We start from the raw sequence: 17,834 nt of genomic DNA on the forward strand, positions 1-17,834 counted from the left end.
AGGGCAGCGCGTCATATCTTATCCCTGGCCGTAGTGACTGCTCTGAGTGCTATAGGTGGACTCCACCTACCGTTGACGCGCAGGCTCATGGTGCTGCGGTTCTTCCCGGCGATGAAGGTGTATTCCCCGGCGTCACTGCGGTAGGTCTCGGAGATGGTGAGGCGGTGAACCTTCCTGACGTTGACGTAGGTGAACCTCTCCTCCACTGAGAAGTGAAGCTCCACGCCGTTCCTCAGCCAGCGACCCTCCACCTCCTCCTCGCTCACCTCAAACTCAAAGGTGGCCCTCTGCTTCTCCAACACCTGGGAGAGAAGTTCACACACACTCGTTACAGCACAAGGTCTGACTATTACCGATAGACTGATATAGTGTTGCTTATGACAGCAAATTCTGATGTGGTTTTAGTCGTAGGGCCCTATCTTGAGCCACCCCTTACAACTTATTTGCTACATCTACAAGCTCTACAAGCTCACAACGTGTTGTGCTTGTGAGCTTGTGTAGATCTGCTATTTCCAGAGCGAAACCAAACTCATCTGCACTAGTTAAAACTCACAGTGATTTCTCTCTCTGCGGGCTCAGATAATAAAACTCAGTGATTTCTCTCTCTGCAGGCTCAGAGATGTTAAAACTCACAGTGATTTCTCTCTCTGCAGGCTCAGAGATCCTGACGTCTCTTCCCTCCACGATCAGCTGAGCCTTGGACACGCTGGCGCCGGCCACAACCGAGTACTCGCCGGCATCTGACAGGTGGACGGTCTGGATCATAAACCGGTGCAGGAACTTCTCTGTCGTCACCACGAACCTGTAGGGACAGAAGGAAGGGTCACTTAAAGAGAACATCTAACTTTGATTTAAAATAGGGTTTGATTTTATGACGGAAGTCTGTTGCACAATCCATAATAATGAAATACACAACAAAAAACATCTTCTGTGGCGCAGAAACGTTGTTGTAATCTCAATATTTTAACTTTGGATGACAGTTACATCTCAGAGGGAAACATTCCACTTTTCACTCACCTCTCCTCAGACAGGTCCAGTTCCTGTCCGTCCTTCATCCACACCACCTGCACGTTGGGCTCAGAAACCTCACACTCAAAGATGGCCTTCTTCTTCTCCGTGATCTTGATGTCTTTGATCTTCTTGGTGAACTCGATCAGACGAGCTACGACGCAAAGAGACACGACGACAGAAAAATACATTTAAAAACGTACTCTGCAAAAACAATCAATCAATCAATCAATCACTCACTCACTTACGTAAATATTGGCTAGGCACAGTAGATAACTAAGACAATAATTAACTTCATTAAAATAAATATCAATTTCATGATATTATGTTAAATGTGAAAAATAATCATTTCAGATGAACTGGAGTAAATGGATTTCAGAAATACATGAAGGGGAAAAGTTGATTAATATCATTATATATCGATATACGATATATCGTTACATGCTTAGTAGTAAAACGACTCTCACCTTCAACGTAGAGCGTAGCGGACGACGCAGCGGCGCCCGCCACAAACTTGTACTCCCCTCCGTCTCCGAAGTGCACGTTCCTGATGGTGAGGGAGTGCGTGAGCTGCTTGCTGCGCGCCTGGCAGCGGTCCGACGACTTGATCTCCACGCCGTTCTTCAGCCACTTGTAGGTGATGCTCTCGTAGTTGACATTCACCTCGAACGTGATGGTGTCTCTCTCCTTGGCGTTCAGGTCTTTCAGCATGGCCGTGATCAGGACAGCTGTGTGGCGTAGAGAGAGAGAGAGAGGCGTATGCATTAGGTTACTGTGTGGCGTAGAGAGAGAGAGAGAGGCGTATGCATTAGGTTACTGTGTGGTGTGGAGAGAGAGAGGCGTATGCATTAGTTTACTGTGTGGTGTGGAGAGAGAGGCGTATGCATTAGGTTACTGTGTGGTGTGGAGAGAGAGAGAGGCGTATGCATTAGGTTACTGTGTGGCGTAGAGAGAGAGAGAGAGGCGTATGCATTAGTTTACTGTGTGGTGTGGAGAGAGAGAGAGGCGTATGCATTAGTTTACTGTGTGGTGTGGAGAGAGAGAGGCGTATGCATTAGGTTACTGTGTGGTGTGGAGAGAGAGAGAGGCGTATGCATTAGGTTACTGTGTGGTGTGGAGAGAGAGAGAGGCGTATGCATTAGTTTACTGTGTGGTGTGGAGAGAGAGAGGCGTATGCATTAGTTTACTGTGTGGTGTGGAGAGAGAGAGAGGCGTATGCATTAGGTTACTGTGTGGTGTGGAGAGAGAGAGAGGCGTATGCATTAGGTTACTGTGTGGTGTGGAGAGAGAGAGAGGCGTATGCATTAGGTTACTGTGTGGTGTGGAGAGAGAGAGAGGCGTATGCATCAGGTTACTGTGTGGTGTGGAGAGAGAGAGAGGCGTATGCATCAGGTTACTGTGTGGTGTAGAGAGAGAGAGGCGTATGCATTAGGTTACTGTGTGGTGTGGAGAGAGAGAGAGGCGTATGCATTAGGTTACTGTGTGGCGTGGCGAGAGAGAGAGGCGTATGCATTAGATTACTGTGTGGTGTGGAGAGAGAGAGAGGCGTATGCATTAGGTTACTGTGTGGTGTGGAGAGAGGCGTATGCATTAGGTTACTGTGTGGCGTAGAGAGAGAGAGAGGCGTATGCATTAGGTTACTGTGTGGCGTAGAGAGAGAGAGAGAGGCGTATGCATTAGGTGACTGTGTGGTGTGGAGAGAGAGAGGCGTATGCATTAGGTTACTGTGTGGCGTGAAGAGAGAGAGAGGCGTATGCATTAGGTTACTGTGTGGCGTGGCGAGAGAGAGACGCATTAGGTTAGCTAGTCTGTTTGTTGACTGCAGATGGCGCTGGTTTGTGATTTGGAGCAAATTTGTTGTTTAACTCATTGACCCGCCACTAGAAGCCCCGGGTGCTGTCGGATAAAGGTGAACTTACAGCTGACAGTAACAGATAGAGGTGAACTTACGGCGAAGTGACAGTGACAGATAAAGGTGAACTTACAGCTGACAGTGACAGATAAAGGTGAACTTACGGCTGACAGTGACAGATAAAAGTGAACTTATGGCGGGCTGACAGTGACAGATAAAGGTGAACTTACGGCTGACGGCGAGCGTGGCGGTCACTCGGTCGTTCCCACAGATAAAGGTGTACTCCGCGGAGTCCTCCCGGCTGGTGTTCATGATCTTCAGCTGGTGAAGCTTGCCCTGGACCACGATCCTGAACTTCTCGCTCATCTCGATCTCCACGCCGTCCTTCAGCCAGGTGGACGGCACGTTGAAGTGGGACGTCTCGCACTCGAACGTGGCCACCTGGGTCTCTGGGACCGCCACGTCCTTCAGGGGCTTGATGACGCGCAGGGCTGGAACCAACACGGAACGTAACGTTAGGAAACATGCCATAGCTATGAAGTATTGTTTTAGTAATAGTGGTTTGCAACCCTTTTCATATCAAGGTCCATTATTTATTCGGCATTTAAGCCACGGACCACCATTTGATGACATTTAGCCTCTCAGACCCAAATGATTTTGTTGTCGTTTGATAAGATTTTGTCCGCAATTCCATGCCGTATTGATGTTGGTACCATACCAAAATAACAATTCTTAATATAAGTTCTACATCCTCTAATTATGTAGACTTCTTGTTTAAGTAATGCAGATGTTTAACAACAATTTATCTCTTGAGAGCGTAAAATGTACAATCATGGGTCTTTAAAATCTTGGAAATGATCAGATCTCGGAAACAAATCGAGTTCATATAAGAAAAGAGAGAAAGTCAGAATGTGACCAAATTGTCACGGGAATCGGACGGGTCCATTTCTTTGGACCCGTGAAGACATACTGTAGCTTTGGGTGTGTTTTTTTGTACTCTTACCCTCCACGGTTAGCATGGCGGTGCAATGCAGGTGTCCCACCACAGCGGTGTACTCCCCGGCAGTGCTGGCGTCCACCCTCTGGACGGTCAGCTTGTGGGCCTTCTTCTCACACTGGACCTTACAGCGCTCGCTGCTCTTTATCTCCACTCCGTTTAACATCCAGCGGACGGGCACGTCGTCGTGAGACAGGCTCAGCTCGAAGGACGCCGTGGCGTCCAGCAGAGCCGTTACATCCTTGATCTTCTTCACGATCTTGATCGCTGTAAAAAAAATATATCAATTTAATATTAATTGATTAACCCATTTAGACCTGACACAAGATTCTACAAATGCCTTCTAAATCCTGACAATTTTCTATCAGTAGTTTTCATGTCAAGGACCCCAAAAATTATATATATTTGGCCACCGACCCCCATCTGAAAATATGTTGTTCCAGGGACCCCCCAGAAGCAAAGATTTGAGTTAAAAATGTAAAATGGTCACGCCCCTCCCTACCTACAGAAACGAATCAACCCTCCAAAAACAACCTCCACACCACTCAGATCTGCAAACAAATTTCTGCTCCAGGTTCCTGATACCAATCTGCGCACCATGGGGGACCAGGCCTTTTGCTCGGCATCACCACGCCTGTGGAACAGCCTCCCCATGGACTGGAGAGTGTCGCAGACTGTGGAATGTTTTAAAACAGGCCTGAAAACCTTCCTGTTTCGGAAGGCTTTTTCGTGTTGAACCGTTGTCGCTTTGCACTGTTTTGAGAACCCTGTTTTTAACCTTCTATGATTGATTATATGTTTTTAACCATGTAGCACTCTGGGATTCCCTGTGAATGAAAAGTGCAATACAAATAAAATTCATTATTATTATTACTCACTCTCCACGCTGAGCCTGGCGCTGGCGGACAGCTTCCCCAGCTTGAAGGAGTAGACGGACTCGTCGGCCGTGCCGCAACCCTTGACCTTCAGCGTGTGGACGAAGCCCTCCGACAGCACCTCGTACTTGTCCCCGCTGCGGAGCTCCACGTTGTTCTTGATCCACTGGGCTCCCTTCACGTCACCGTGGGTCAGCTCCAGGCTGAACACGGCCTCCTGGGTCTCCGTCACCGTCTGGTTCTTCAGCGTCTTCTTCACCTTCACCGCTGCAAAGGAACACACCGGGAGGAAGAGAGGGTTGGTTTTAGGGGTGTAACGATATAGTAACTGCATCGAAAAATCGATTTTAATTTCAAGAATCTAAGTATATCGAAATGAAAACAGCAACATTGACTATGTATCGTATCGTTTTGCAATGCAAATAATCGGTATCGAATAGGTTTTGCTATGCAAATAATCGATTGTATCAATACTACATTTTTGTGCGTGGTATTTATAAATTTTTAGAAGAAAAAAGAAAAAAAAAGAGGGGTTTAATTACTTAGTTTAAAATAATGTCAATGTATTTTAAACTGTATTCGTCTGACGAATAGCTCACAATGCAAAAAATATAAAAAGTTCTAAAGCAGTTAATAGGATTATGTCATTTATTTGGTGTCAATGCATTGATGTATGCAGAGATTGATGAATGCAGCCCTGGCGTCATATTTTCTTTTTGTAGTAAAGATTTTGACTGTGTGAACTGTGAATACTGTGAAATGTATCCAAATGGTATTAAACTTCTTTCAGAGAATGCAGTAAAAAAGGAATTATAAAAGTATAGGAGAGTAAGCAGTAGGCCTCAGTAGGTCACAATTATTATATACCGGTAATCGCCTAATCACATTCCTTTGAGATCAAATAACAGATCTACAAACTTGTAGATCAACTATTTCCGCAATTTTGTAAAAAATAAAAAATAAAGAAAAAATAATTCCGTACCCTCCACCCTGTTGGTCTAATACGTCCCCTGGGGACCCCACTCTGGGAGCCAGTGTAATACGTACCTTCCACCTTTAGGGCGGCGCTGGTCTTGGACGTGGCCACCTGGTAGGTGTACTCCCCGACGTCCTGAGGTCTGGTGATGTGGACGAACAGCCTCCTGACCGCCCCGTCTGTCTTGCTCTCCACGTTGTCGCTGAGGTCCAGCGTCTGGCCGTCCTTCAGCCAGCGGCCGTCCGCCTTGGCGTTGGCCACCTCGCACTCCAGCACCGCCGTCTGGGACTCTGCCACCGTCACGTCCTTTAGGGGCCGTGTGATGGCGCCACCTGGTAGTAGGGAGGGAGGGGGGGGGGACGACAAAAATGGTAAATTGCTCAGCTCAGCTCTGATCATAAGGAAAATATAAATGCTTCCGTCATACAGTCTGGAGCAACGGAAGCTCTGATCATGAGGAAAATATAAATTCTTACGGTCTGGAGCAACAGACATGGAACTGACGGAAGCTCTTTTGATGATTACAATCAGAATGTATTTATTGTCACATCACAGTTTTACATGTGCATAGTTTCCGTAGTGATCTACAAGCTCAGCAAGGCTTGTAGATTCAACATCTGTTTCAACAGCTAACGTTTAAAATAATTGGTTAAAGTGGTTAAAAAATGAGGTGACACAGATGCCTTCCTCAGGTCTAAATGAGTTACCGGAGACGGTCAGCATGGCGCTGGAGGTCTGCTCTCCGGCGTGGAAGCTGTACTGGCCCTCCTCGTCCTTCATGGTGTCGACGATGGTCAGGCTGTGGACCTTGGCTTTGGTCTCCAGCTTGTATTTGGGCCCGGCCTTCAGCGGCTGGCCCTTTAGGGTCCAGAGAGGGTCGATGCCGGGGTGAGACACCTCCACCTCGAACGTCACGTTCTGGGACTCGGAGCACACCTTGTCCTCCATGTGTCTCACGATGTTCACCTCTGGAAAAGATTATACGAGATGAGATGATGAGCCATCGTGACTAAATCCAACGTTTAACTTTATTTGGGAATGCACATAGGTCGTTGTCCATGGTAAACAGATTTTAATAAAAAGAGATAGTCAAATGTCAAGAATCAAAAACTGCGTAATGCTTTTGTTTGTTTGTAGTGTAATAAAAGACAATGTAAGTAAATTAATGTGTTTTCATTATGGATCATTATGGTTTATTAGTCATACTGTGAGGGGGAAATAAATCATTTATTGGAATCGAGATCGATGAATCGATTTATAATCAAATCCTAGCCCTATGAATCAGAATGGAATCTGACCCTATTCCATTCGGTACACAATCAGAGGTATGGAATATAAACGTTTGAGGAATAACCACTGGTAGAATTTGAAGAAAAAGTATCTTACTCTCGACGGCCAGGTTGCAGCTGGACTCCACCTTGCCCACCATCAGCTTGTATCGTCCCTGGTCGGAGGCGAAGGCCCTGCTGTAGACCAGCCTCTGCTTGGTCCCTTTGGTGACGAACTGGAGCCGCTCGCTGGCCACCAGCAGCTTGTCGTTGTGGTACCACTTCATGGACTTGATGTCCTGGGCCGAGATCTTGGCCTCCAGGCAGGCTTTGGTGCCCTCGACGGCACTGACGTCCTTCAGCGCCACCACGATGTCTATGGCTGAGTAACAGAGATGACCACATTAGACACGTTAGATCACAGAAACACACAGGGGGTCAAATGGAGACTTGGGGGTGGAAAATTCAGTTATATTTGTGCATTATTGTCCCCGATTTCATCGCAAATCGATGTCCGTCCATCTAGTGTTATAATTTACCATTTTACCACTTTCAACGTTTTTGGGAATGTCATTACTGGCGACCACTTTCAATCATTGTCTCTTTCGCCGCCCAAACAAACAGTCAAAATAGTGGATCCACTATCTTTTAGAAATGGGGCTGCGGGTAACGTATTTTATTCGCCAACCCCTACTATTCCTTTCTGAAATGACGCCCCCTGCTCTTGCCTCGCTGTCGGACAAGCCGAGTCCATAGTATATATATATATATATATATACGCCTGGACTTACTCTAGATGACGAGTCAATTATTATATACGCGTGGACTTACTCTGGATGGCGAGCTTCCCCGCGGTGGAGATGTCCTGCGCCGGGACCACGAAGGAGTAGGAGGCGCCGTCGTCGCGGCTGACATTCTCCAGCAGCAGCTTGTGGAGCTGCTTGTCGATGATGATGTGGACGCGGTCCGACGACGTGATGGCCTGGCCATTCTTCAGCCAGGTCCCCTCGATGTTCTCCTGGGAGAACTTCACCTCCATCTGGGCGATGTCGCCCTCGCACACCGTCAGGTCGCTCAGGGGCTGCATCAGGGTCACGGGGCGCACTGGGAAAAACAAAAACGTCCAGTGTCATTTTTTGTAAACCCCTTTTTTCTTGTCGTTGAGATAATTTTTTGATATTTCCATTGATAGATTCCATTTTTCATATCACTATACATTAAAGGTTGCAGTAAGTGATGTGTTTTGTTCAAATAAGTGTGAAATAGCTCAATATTGTGATATGGTGGAGTTCTCTGGTGGAGCTGTTGCCCCCGCAACCCGACTACGGATAAGTGGTTGAAGATGGATGGATGGATGGATGGTATTGTGATCATTTCTAAAGTATAACATAAATGCTGTAAACACCAAAAGGGGTTCCCTCACCAAAATGGGTTAATGGGTTCATCTTCAGGTCTAAATGGTTAAGTTTCTCACCTTTCATCTTCAGCGCAGCGCTGGTCTTAAAGTCTCCACACACGAAGGTGTACTTCCCCTGGTCCTCCTTCTTCACCTCCTTGACGGACAGACTCTGTCTGCCGCGGCGGGAGATCATGACGTACTTGGCGCTCTGGGACAGCTGCTTGTCCCCAAAGTACCAGAGGCCCTCTGCGTCCTCGCGGGACAGCTCGCACTCAAACTCCCCCGAGTAGCTCTCTGGAACCTCGATGTCCTCCATGGTCTTGATCATCGCCAACTCGGCGCCTGGAGAGGCCAGAGAGATAAACGTTGAGGAGTTGCAATTGCTACAGTACAATTACTAATTACTACACCACCGTCTAATCGCAATTATTTCAATAATTGTGTCATAATCGTCATAATCGTTTTCATGTTGAAAAATGTTCGTACATTAAAAAGAACAAAAAGCTCACCTTCCACCAGCAGCCTGGAGGTGGAGCGGATGCTGTCGTCGTCCAGAACCACACAGGTGTAGTCCGCGGCGTCCTTCATGGTGATGACGAGCACGGACAGCATGTGGGCCTTCCTGTCCGAGTGCATGCGGTACTTGTCCCCGGAGAAGATCTCCGCACCGCTCCTCAGCCACTTGACCTTGACGAACGGCTCGTTGGTCTCGCACTCGAAGGTGGCCATGGTGTCCTTCTCCTTGGCCTTGACGTCCTCCAGGTTCTGAGTGAAGCTCACGCTCGTTTTACCTGCGAGGATTGATTGATTGATTGAAGTATTTATTAATAGATTGCAGAATTACAGTACATTTCAAGCACAACTCAATACAAATACTGTTAACTGTGAGTGGACAACACCATAAAGCATTACACTTGTTTACAAGAGGGTCCACCATGTTCAAATCATCAAAACATTTAGAGACGTACAAATAGAAACTTCTATATAGCCAAAGAACAGAACAGGAATTCATCATAAAGGAGGTAAAAAGGGAAAAGAAACATATAGGTCAACAGGAAAAAGGGGTGGGTGGGTGGGGGTCTGATTTACGGGGGCCAGTTTCGAATTGCAGCCGTCCGTAGGTTTTGAAGGAGTCAAGGACTTTGCATGTCTTAATGACTGTTGGTAGGGTGTTCCACATTTTGGTGGCATAGGAAGGAAGGCGGGGGGGGGGGTGAAAAGAACAGATGCTACAACCTTGTAGATTGGCAAAAAATAAATGGAGACTATAGGTTCTCCTGGCCTACGTATAAGTATATACGGTTTAAGTGATTAAAAGCTAATAAATATAGAACCTTCCATTTTCTCAAGCATCACTTTAAAAACCGACAAAAAGGTGAGTAAAGCATATTAGTCATGAAGTGAACGTTATTATTATTATGATGAAGTGAACTTACCTTGGACCAACAAGAAGGCGTGGCTGGAGGCCTCTCCGGCCACGTTGCTGGCCTTGACCATGATGCTGGCGGAGTCCTCCACGCGCACGTCTCTGATCACCAGCTCACACACGTGGTCCTCGGGCCAGTACCAGTAGATGCGGTCGGTCTTCTCCAGCTCCACGCCGTTCTTGAACCACAGGCACACGGGCTCGGGTCGGCCCACCACGCGGATCCTGAAGCGGACCTCGTCCATGGGGGCCACGGTGTTGCTGGTGATGCGCTCCAGGATCTTGGGAGCCTCCATGCTGGGCGAGAGCTGGAACTTTTCGGGCTTGATGACCGGTATGGTCAGCTTGCCCTCCTCCTCCAGCCTCTTCCTCTCCGCCTCCTCCGCCTGCCTCTGGCGATGGAGCAGGTCATCCTTGGTCTTCTTCAGGAGCTCCTCGTACGACTCGTCCCTCCGGCGCGACTTGGACTCCACGGCCGAGATGGACTCGTAGAAGCCCTCCTCGGTCCTGCGCTTGAATTTGCTCTTCAGCTCCTCCGTCTCCTCCGAGGTCTTCTCGTGGACGACCTTCTGGGTCTTCCTGAGCGTGACCACCTCCCTGTCCGCGGACGACTCACGGGGATGGTCCACCTTGACGATGTCGAAGCCGAGGCCGGAGTCCGTGGTGTCGGCGGGCTTGGCCTCCGTGGAGGGAGCGCGGCGGAGGACTTTGCGGAAGTCGTCTTCCCTCTGCTGGATCTCCAGCTTCACGATGTGCTCCGTCACGCCCATGTTGCTCTCGGCCGTCAGACGGACCTCTCCGGAGTCGTAGGACTTGATGTCCACGATCTCCAGGTAGTAAATGCCGTCGTAGTGAAGTCTGTATCTCTTGCTCTTGCGGATGAGCTGTCCGTTGAGGTACCAGTTGACCTTGGGCATGGGATAGCCGGTCACCCTGCAGCGGAACCTGGCCACGCCGCCTTCCAGCACTCTGGCCGGCTCGGGAACCAGGACGATCTCGGGCTTCGACTTCTCGGTATCCTCGTCCATGGAGACTCCCGCGGGTCCTCCTTCGTGGGCCACGCGTTCGATCTCGTGTCCCCTCCTGCCCTCGGGGAGCTGCGTCTCCTCCACCAGGCCCTTATCGTCCTTGACGATGAGCGTGGCCGAGGTCTGGTCCACTCCGTACTTGTTGGTGGCTCTGCACGTGACCACGCCGCTGTCCCTGGCGTAAGCGGCCTCGTAGTCCAGACTGGCGTAGCCGAACTCGTTGACCATGCGCAGCCTGTTGGCGGCCTCCAGGGGCTTGCCGTCGTGCAGCCACTCCACCACCATGGTGGGGTCGCCGATGGGCGTCAGCCGGCACTCGAAGTGCGCCGGGCCGAAGCGCTTCATCCTGATGGAGGTCAGCTTCTTCTTGAAGGACGGTTTCTGTTGCTTCTCCTTGTCGTAGAGGTCTCCCTCCTCCCACTGCTCCTGGCCGTAGCGCTGGTGCAGAGGCTCCAGCTCCGGAGGGGCGATGTCCTTGGCCTTGTACGTTCCTCGGGGAATGATGAGCTTCTTCTCGGCCTGAGGCGCGGCGAAGTCCGTCTCGATGTTGATCCTGCAGCGTGTGGTGTCCCGGCCGGCCTTGTTGATGGCCGTGGCCGTGTACCAGGCGCTGTCCGCCACCGACGGCGAAGGGATCTGGAATTTGGCCTCTCCTTTGACGCCGTCGATCCTGAAATATGAGCATTTCAATAAAGTTAATAAGGATGTTTCACTTTTTTTGTGACACTAGACTACTGCACCCTACTGGAAATGGATTAGGCATGAAACAATATAATTAATATAAAATCGATTCAAACTGGTGACAATTTCGATGGCGATAAAATCTCAAATTGAATCACGATGCAAACGGATTCAGTCATTTGCTACTGTATTGAAAAGAGGAGAAAATACTGGATTTGTGTAAGAGAAATAATAATTACGTCTGGAAAATAAATTAGTTTGTAATAAAATCGCAAAAAAATAAACACATCATAAACCTAGTAGTGTGATTCTAATCCTATGGCGAGTTGCGTGAATGGCCGAGTCAGGCCGATATTATCGCAGATGAAAACCAGCATAAAGCACATACTTGATGTGTGGGTACTTCTGTGGGGTGATGATGTCACTGTTCTTCAGCCAGACGATGTCAGGCAGGGGGTTTCCGATGGCCTTGACGGCCAGCTCCACCAGCGTGCCCTGACGCACTGTGATGTTCTTCAGCTTCTCCAGGAACTGAGGCCGTGCCACGCTCTCCCGAGCTGCGGATTGGTCAAACGCAGTGTGCACAATGCATATACACAAACATCGCTAGCTGCGGCCATAGCCGTCATCACAAATGTGATGAGGAGTGGCTTATGGCCAAATTTAGCCCAATGAGTGTTTTTTATGGTAAACTAATACTTGGAATGGAATCAGCATCATGAAAAACCCCTAGTTTGACATGTCACGTGCTACTTAAAGAATGGATTCAGCATCATGAAAACCCCCTAGTTTGACATGTCACATGCTACTTAAAGAATGGATTCAGCATCATGAAAACCCCCTAGTTTGACATGTCACATGCTACTTAAAGAATGGATTCAGCATCATGAAAACCCCCTAGTTTGACATGTCACATGCTACTTAAAGAATGGATTCAGCATCATGAAAACCCCCTAGTTTGACATGTCACATGCTACTTAAAGAATGGATTCAGCATCATGAAAACCCCCTAGTTTGACATGTCACATGCTACTTAAAGAATGGATTCAGCATCATGAAAACCCCCTAGTTTGACATGTCACATGCTACTTAAAGAATGGATTCAGCATCATGAAAACCCCCTAGTTTGACATGTCACATGCTACTTAAAGAATGGATTCAGCATCATGAAAACCCCCTAGTTTGACATGTCACATGCTACTTAAAGAATGGATTCAGCATCATGAAAACCCCCTAGTTTGACATGTCACATGCTACTTAAAGAATGGATTCAGCATCATGAAAACCCCCTAGTTTGACATGTCACATGCTACTTAAAGAATGGATTCAGCATCATGAAAACCCCCTAGTTTGACATGTCACATGCTACTTAAAGAATGGATTCAGCATCATGAAAACCCCCTAGTTTGACATGTCACATGCTACTTAAAGAATGGATTCAGCATCATGAAAACCCCCTAGTTTGACATGTCACATGCTACTTAAAGAATGGATTCAGCATCATGAAAACCCCCTAGTTTGACATGTCACATGCTACTTAAAGAATGGATTCAGCATCATGAAAACCCCCTAGTTTGACATGTCACATGCTACTTAAAGAATGGATTCAGCATCATGAAAACCCCCTAGTTTGACATGTCACATGCTACTTAAAGAATGGATTCAGCATCATGAAAACCCCCTAGTTTGACATGTCACATGCTACTTAAAGAATGGATTCAGCATCATGAAAACCCCCTAGTTTGACATGTCACATGCTACTTAAAGAATGGATTCAGCATCATGAAAACCCCCTAGTTTGACATGTCACATGCTACTTAAAGAATGGATTCAGCATCATGAAAACCCCCTAGTTTGACATGTCACATGCTACTTAACCCATTCTGACCGGGCACCCATTTTGGTGTTAGCATCATGTTATGCTTTAGATATTTAAAAATAGCAGATCTACAAGCTCGTATCGCGCCACCGAGTGGCGCGATACGAGCTTGTAGGTCTGCTATTTTTGAAAAATCGAAGAGCGACTGACATTTTTAGAATCTGATCTCAGGTCAGAATGGGTTCATCAGACCAGTGTGTGTCCGGCGGAAACCTCGTATGAATCTGATCTCAGGTCAGAATGGGTTAAAGCAAAAGGAAATCTAGAAAATATGTGCCTTATATAGGATGTCTATGGTGGTCATACTGTACAGGTTATTTTCTAAACTTTCCCCTCAAAACTTTTGTTTTGAAGATACCAAGTTTGGGTTTGGGTTTTTTGGAATTAGTTTGAGGTCAAATTACATTACTGTATGTGAAATCCAGGTAAAGAGACATTGTGCAGCGCCTCCAGGTGGTCAGATGTGGGACATACTTTACTGTAGGCTTACCTTCAACGGTCAGAGTCAAGGTGACAGAGGACTTCCCGGCACGGTTCTGCGCCACCACTGTCCACTCTCCAGAGTCTTTGGGCATGGCTGGAACTATGATCAGAGACTGGGTTCCATCCTCTTTGATCACTATCTTGTGGGTGAAATCATTGCCCACTTGTTGTCCTGAGAAGAAGAGGAGGATAGTATGTGTGTTTTTAACGGGGTGGTTGGTTAAATGGCAGATATACATGAGTTTTGATCAGGGCAACATTATTTAAAACGTTTGCCTCGATTACGGTAAAATAACGATTTTCTTTTTACACTGCCCCTGTAGTTCTCTGACATGGTATGTTACTGTAAACAGCAACAGTTAATTAAAGCTAATCAATCAATGTAATCAATGTAATATATAGGTTCACTGTAGTGCTTAACCAGACTAATATAGTAAATTATAAAAAAGCAGAGGTGTGGTGGTGTTTTTTTCCGTACCATTGTGGAACCAGTAGGTTTCGGGCATGGGTCTGCCGACGACCTTCAGGTCGAACCTGGCGGTCTGGCCCTCGGAGCACTTCACCGAGGTGGGCTTCAGGACGAACACGGGCTTGTAGAGCCTCTCCAGCTGAGCCTCGTCGAGGTCGTCGAGACGACGCGACGGAGACACGCCCGGAGAGCGGCTTTGGGAACGGCCGGGTGAGCGGCTCAGTGAGCGCGGAGAGGCGGACCTGGAGAGAAAGGAAATAAAAACACACACAGACCATCAACATCAAGAGGTTTTATAATAACTCGTTGATGCGCGGTCAGGTCACTTCCCTGTTTATCGCTGCAGAAAGAATGCCTCGTCTCTCCTAATCTAAGGAGCTCTCTGTGGTTTTGATCTGATGGATATACTAAGCTCTTCATTTACTGACTTCTCAACTGCCTCTCGTTCAAAATATGAACGCGATGGATTATTTAGCGATAATATGGAAACGAGAGCACGGTAAGCAAGCAAAACAATATATCAGTTTTTTTCCGGACAGAAGGGAGGGGGGGCTTTACAGAGTAAAAGCGGCCATGTCTTCCCGGCACCCCAGAGCTTCTATTTTTAAGGAATCCCGGCGCTGATTGTGTTAACCCATTTAGGCCTGACGTCAAAATAAAGAAAAAATATTCTGAAAGAATATATATTTAAAGATTTGTGCAGACCTACAAGCTCGTAGCGCGCCACTCGCGCTGAAATTTAAGATTGTATCTAGCTACTGAGGCTCTAGGTGCTGTCCCCATCCACCACACAACTCAGACTCATCCTAAAGTCCACATGGAATGTTCAGGATTCGAGTGTCGTTAAGTAAGTTCATCACAGCATGTGGATGGAGATGGGGAGGCAGGCAAACAGGATGGGGAGCATACCTGATGGAAGGGCATATTAACCCATTTAGATTTTTCTAAAATAGCTAAAGTATAACATAATGCTTAAAACACCAAAAAGGGGTTCCCGACTTCCCGTACAGAATGGGTTAATACCTGAGTCTGTGCATGGCCCCTGGCTGGGGCGTGTAGCCTCGCGGCGTGGCCATTCCAGAGGGCTCCACGTACAGCTTCCCGGAGCTGACGGCGTTCCCCTTCATGTTGCTGGCGAAGGCGGTGTAGACGCCCTCGTCCTCCGGCAGCACGACGGGCAGACGCAGGCTGGCCCTGCCGTCCTGGAGGACCTCCATCTGGTAGCGGCCGCCGGGAATCAGGCGGTTGCCATCTTTGTACCAGGCAATCTGTGCCGGGAGGGGAAAAACACGTGGTTTTAAGATACCGTTCCCATGTTGTATAATTATCTCATGTGCTGCACCTGTTAGATTTTTGTTAACCTGCACCTCATGTACATGTAGTCAGTGGCCATTTGACGTCTTACATTGTCATTTACTGCCCTAAACAAACATTAAAGTCCATAGACTTGGCCCGGCAAACATTACAAATCCCATATACCTGGCTGACATATTATGATCATGTAATGCCAAACATCTTAACCGTAAAATGTCTTCACCAATGTGTTTGTAAAGGTTATTAACACATCTCACAAAGACGGAAACTGAGTTTCCCTAAAAGGAGAATCTGTGACAGATGCTGAAAGTTGTGGTACAACGAATAAGCTATATGAGATTTACACATTTTAATTCTGCTTTAAGTTGCATGTTAGTGGTCAAACTAGGGGCTTCTCGTGATGCTGAATCCACAGTAAAAATTTGTTCACAAAAAATAAATCCTTGGACTAAAAACTTAATTTATTTTTTTAATTTTTAAAGTCTTAACTGCACGTTTGTAACCTTAACTGCTCTAGGCGACTGATTTATTAAAAAGGGTCTTTGAAATCCATCTTTGAAAAACAAAGAAGAGGACTCGTCGGAAACTTGCCAAAATGTTGCTCGTTAATAAGTCAATGTTTCGGTCGTTAGACCTTCATCAGGAAGGACTATCCTGCAGGATAATAAAGGTTAGGTATCTATCTATCTATCTATCTATCTATCTAATGATGACACACCCAAAAAGAGGGACCCCGGGTTGAAAGTGGTCATTAATTAACGGCCGTACCTTGGGCAGTGGGACTCCGGCCACCTTGCAGTGGAAGGTGACCCCCATGCCCTCCAGGATGCGGTAGTGTTTGACGGGCGTGTGGAAGGCGGGCTGCGCGGCCTGCGCCTCCGACACGGTGACGACGACCTCGTGGTCCTCCCGGACGATCTCCGTGTAGCTGATCATCATGATGCGCAGCTCGATCTCCTGGATGATCCTCTGCTCGAAGGCCGAGATGTGGAACTCTCCCTCGGAGATGTAGCTCATGGCGGGCGTGGTGGCTCTCCTCTGCTCCGGCATCTGTCCGTAGTGGGTCATGGCGGTCACGACGGGAGGGGGCAGGGCCGCCTCGGAGACCACCGCCGCCGTCGTCGCCGTCGTCACTTCGGTTTTGTACGTCACGTCAAACTGCTTCATGTATGTTTCATACTCCTCTGCAAAACACAAACGCCACAGAACGCTTCCATGAGGCCGCATGACAACAGAGAGCGGTGGGGGAAAGTACCCACATTTTGACTTAAAGGACTACTTTAGTTCTTTTCAACCAAAGTTCATGTTTTAGGTTCTTATTAGAGAAAGTAAAAGATGATTGTTATTCTTTTTTACTTGCTGCTTTCTTTCGTTTTAGCGATTTTAGCTATTTTTGACAGGGGGCGGGGGCATTTTATTTTTTTATTTTACATAATAGGTAGTTAAACAGTCAAAAATCACTAGAGGTGGCCCAGGCCGTAGCGTAACGGTCTGGGCACCGGACTGGTGATCCAGTCGCGGTGTGCCGCGGGTTCGACTCCCGGACCCGACACGGCCTTTACCGCATGTCATCCCCCCATCTCTCTCCCGTTTCCTGTCAGCCTACTTTCTATCCCTTAAAAAAATCAATAAAGGCGTAAGCCGCAAAAAAATATCTTAAAAAAAAAAAAAAAAAAACACTAGAGGTGAAAGCCCTAGTTCTTACCTTCCTCCATCAGCAAGGCGGAGGCCGAGACCTCTCCATGCTGGTTCTTGATGAAGATGGAGTAATCTCCTGCGTCGTCAGCGAACGTCATGGAGATCTCCAGCCTGCACGCTCCCGTCTCCTGGCTGTAGTGGACTTTGTACCTAGCGGGGCAGAGGAGGGTAGAGGAGTTAGAGACACTAGTCCATACCCGACCCGTAGCAGGCTGCAACACCCGGATATAGTTCTACTTCAAAAAAGAGATTTCAACCTTACTACTACGACTTATCAGAGGAAATTATTTAAAAAATAAAAAGATTATGCACATCTATAATAATTATTAAAATAAAAATAATAAAATAATTAATAATTAAGAATTATAATTAAGAATTAATTATTAAAAAATAGCAGATCTACAAGCTCGCAGCGCGGCACTCGGTGCCGTGCTATGAGCTTGTAGATCTGCTATTTTTCAATAGCTAAAGTATAACATAA

At 47.3% G+C, this 17,834-nt stretch overlaps 1 protein-coding gene across 13 annotated transcripts in view; it reads right to left on the reverse strand.

The window, feature by feature from the left end:
• Positions 1–17,834, reverse strand: part of ttn.2 (titin, tandem duplicate 2) — a 250,029-nt gene that overhangs the window by 209,172 nt on the left and 23,023 nt on the right. For all 13 annotated transcript variants that reach the window (XM_083777339.1, XM_083777342.1, XM_083777338.1 and 10 more), the window contains exons 12-31: positions 17,361–17,503; positions 16,424–16,839; positions 15,365–15,609; positions 14,351–14,583; positions 13,880–14,044; positions 11,899–12,067; positions 9,812–11,499; positions 8,885–9,166; positions 8,451–8,717; positions 7,808–8,080; positions 7,095–7,358; positions 6,416–6,676; positions 5,780–6,040; positions 4,736–4,999; positions 3,864–4,124; positions 3,091–3,351; positions 1,476–1,736; positions 1,018–1,162; positions 634–802; positions 71–302 (exon numbers count right to left, since the gene is read on the reverse strand). In XM_083777339.1, coding sequence (XP_083633465.1) covers positions 71–302; positions 634–802; positions 1,018–1,162; positions 1,476–1,736; positions 3,091–3,351; positions 3,864–4,124; positions 4,736–4,999; positions 5,780–6,040; positions 6,416–6,676; positions 7,095–7,358; positions 7,808–8,080; positions 8,451–8,717; positions 8,885–9,166; positions 9,812–11,499; positions 11,899–12,067; positions 13,880–14,044; positions 14,351–14,583; positions 15,365–15,609; positions 16,424–16,839; positions 17,361–17,503 — 6,260 coding nt within the window. The remainder of the gene's footprint in view (positions 1–70; positions 303–633; positions 803–1,017; positions 1,163–1,475; positions 1,737–3,090; positions 3,352–3,863; positions 4,125–4,735; positions 5,000–5,779; positions 6,041–6,415; positions 6,677–7,094; positions 7,359–7,807; positions 8,081–8,450; positions 8,718–8,884; positions 9,167–9,811; positions 11,500–11,898; positions 12,068–13,879; positions 14,045–14,350; positions 14,584–15,364; positions 15,610–16,423; positions 16,840–17,360; positions 17,504–17,834) is intronic.

The sequence above is a fragment of the Protomyctophum parallelum genome (assembly GCF_964188405.1).
Source record: "Protomyctophum parallelum genome assembly, chromosome: 11".
Classification (NCBI taxonomy): domain Eukaryota; kingdom Metazoa; phylum Chordata; class Actinopteri; order Myctophiformes; family Myctophidae; genus Protomyctophum; species Protomyctophum parallelum.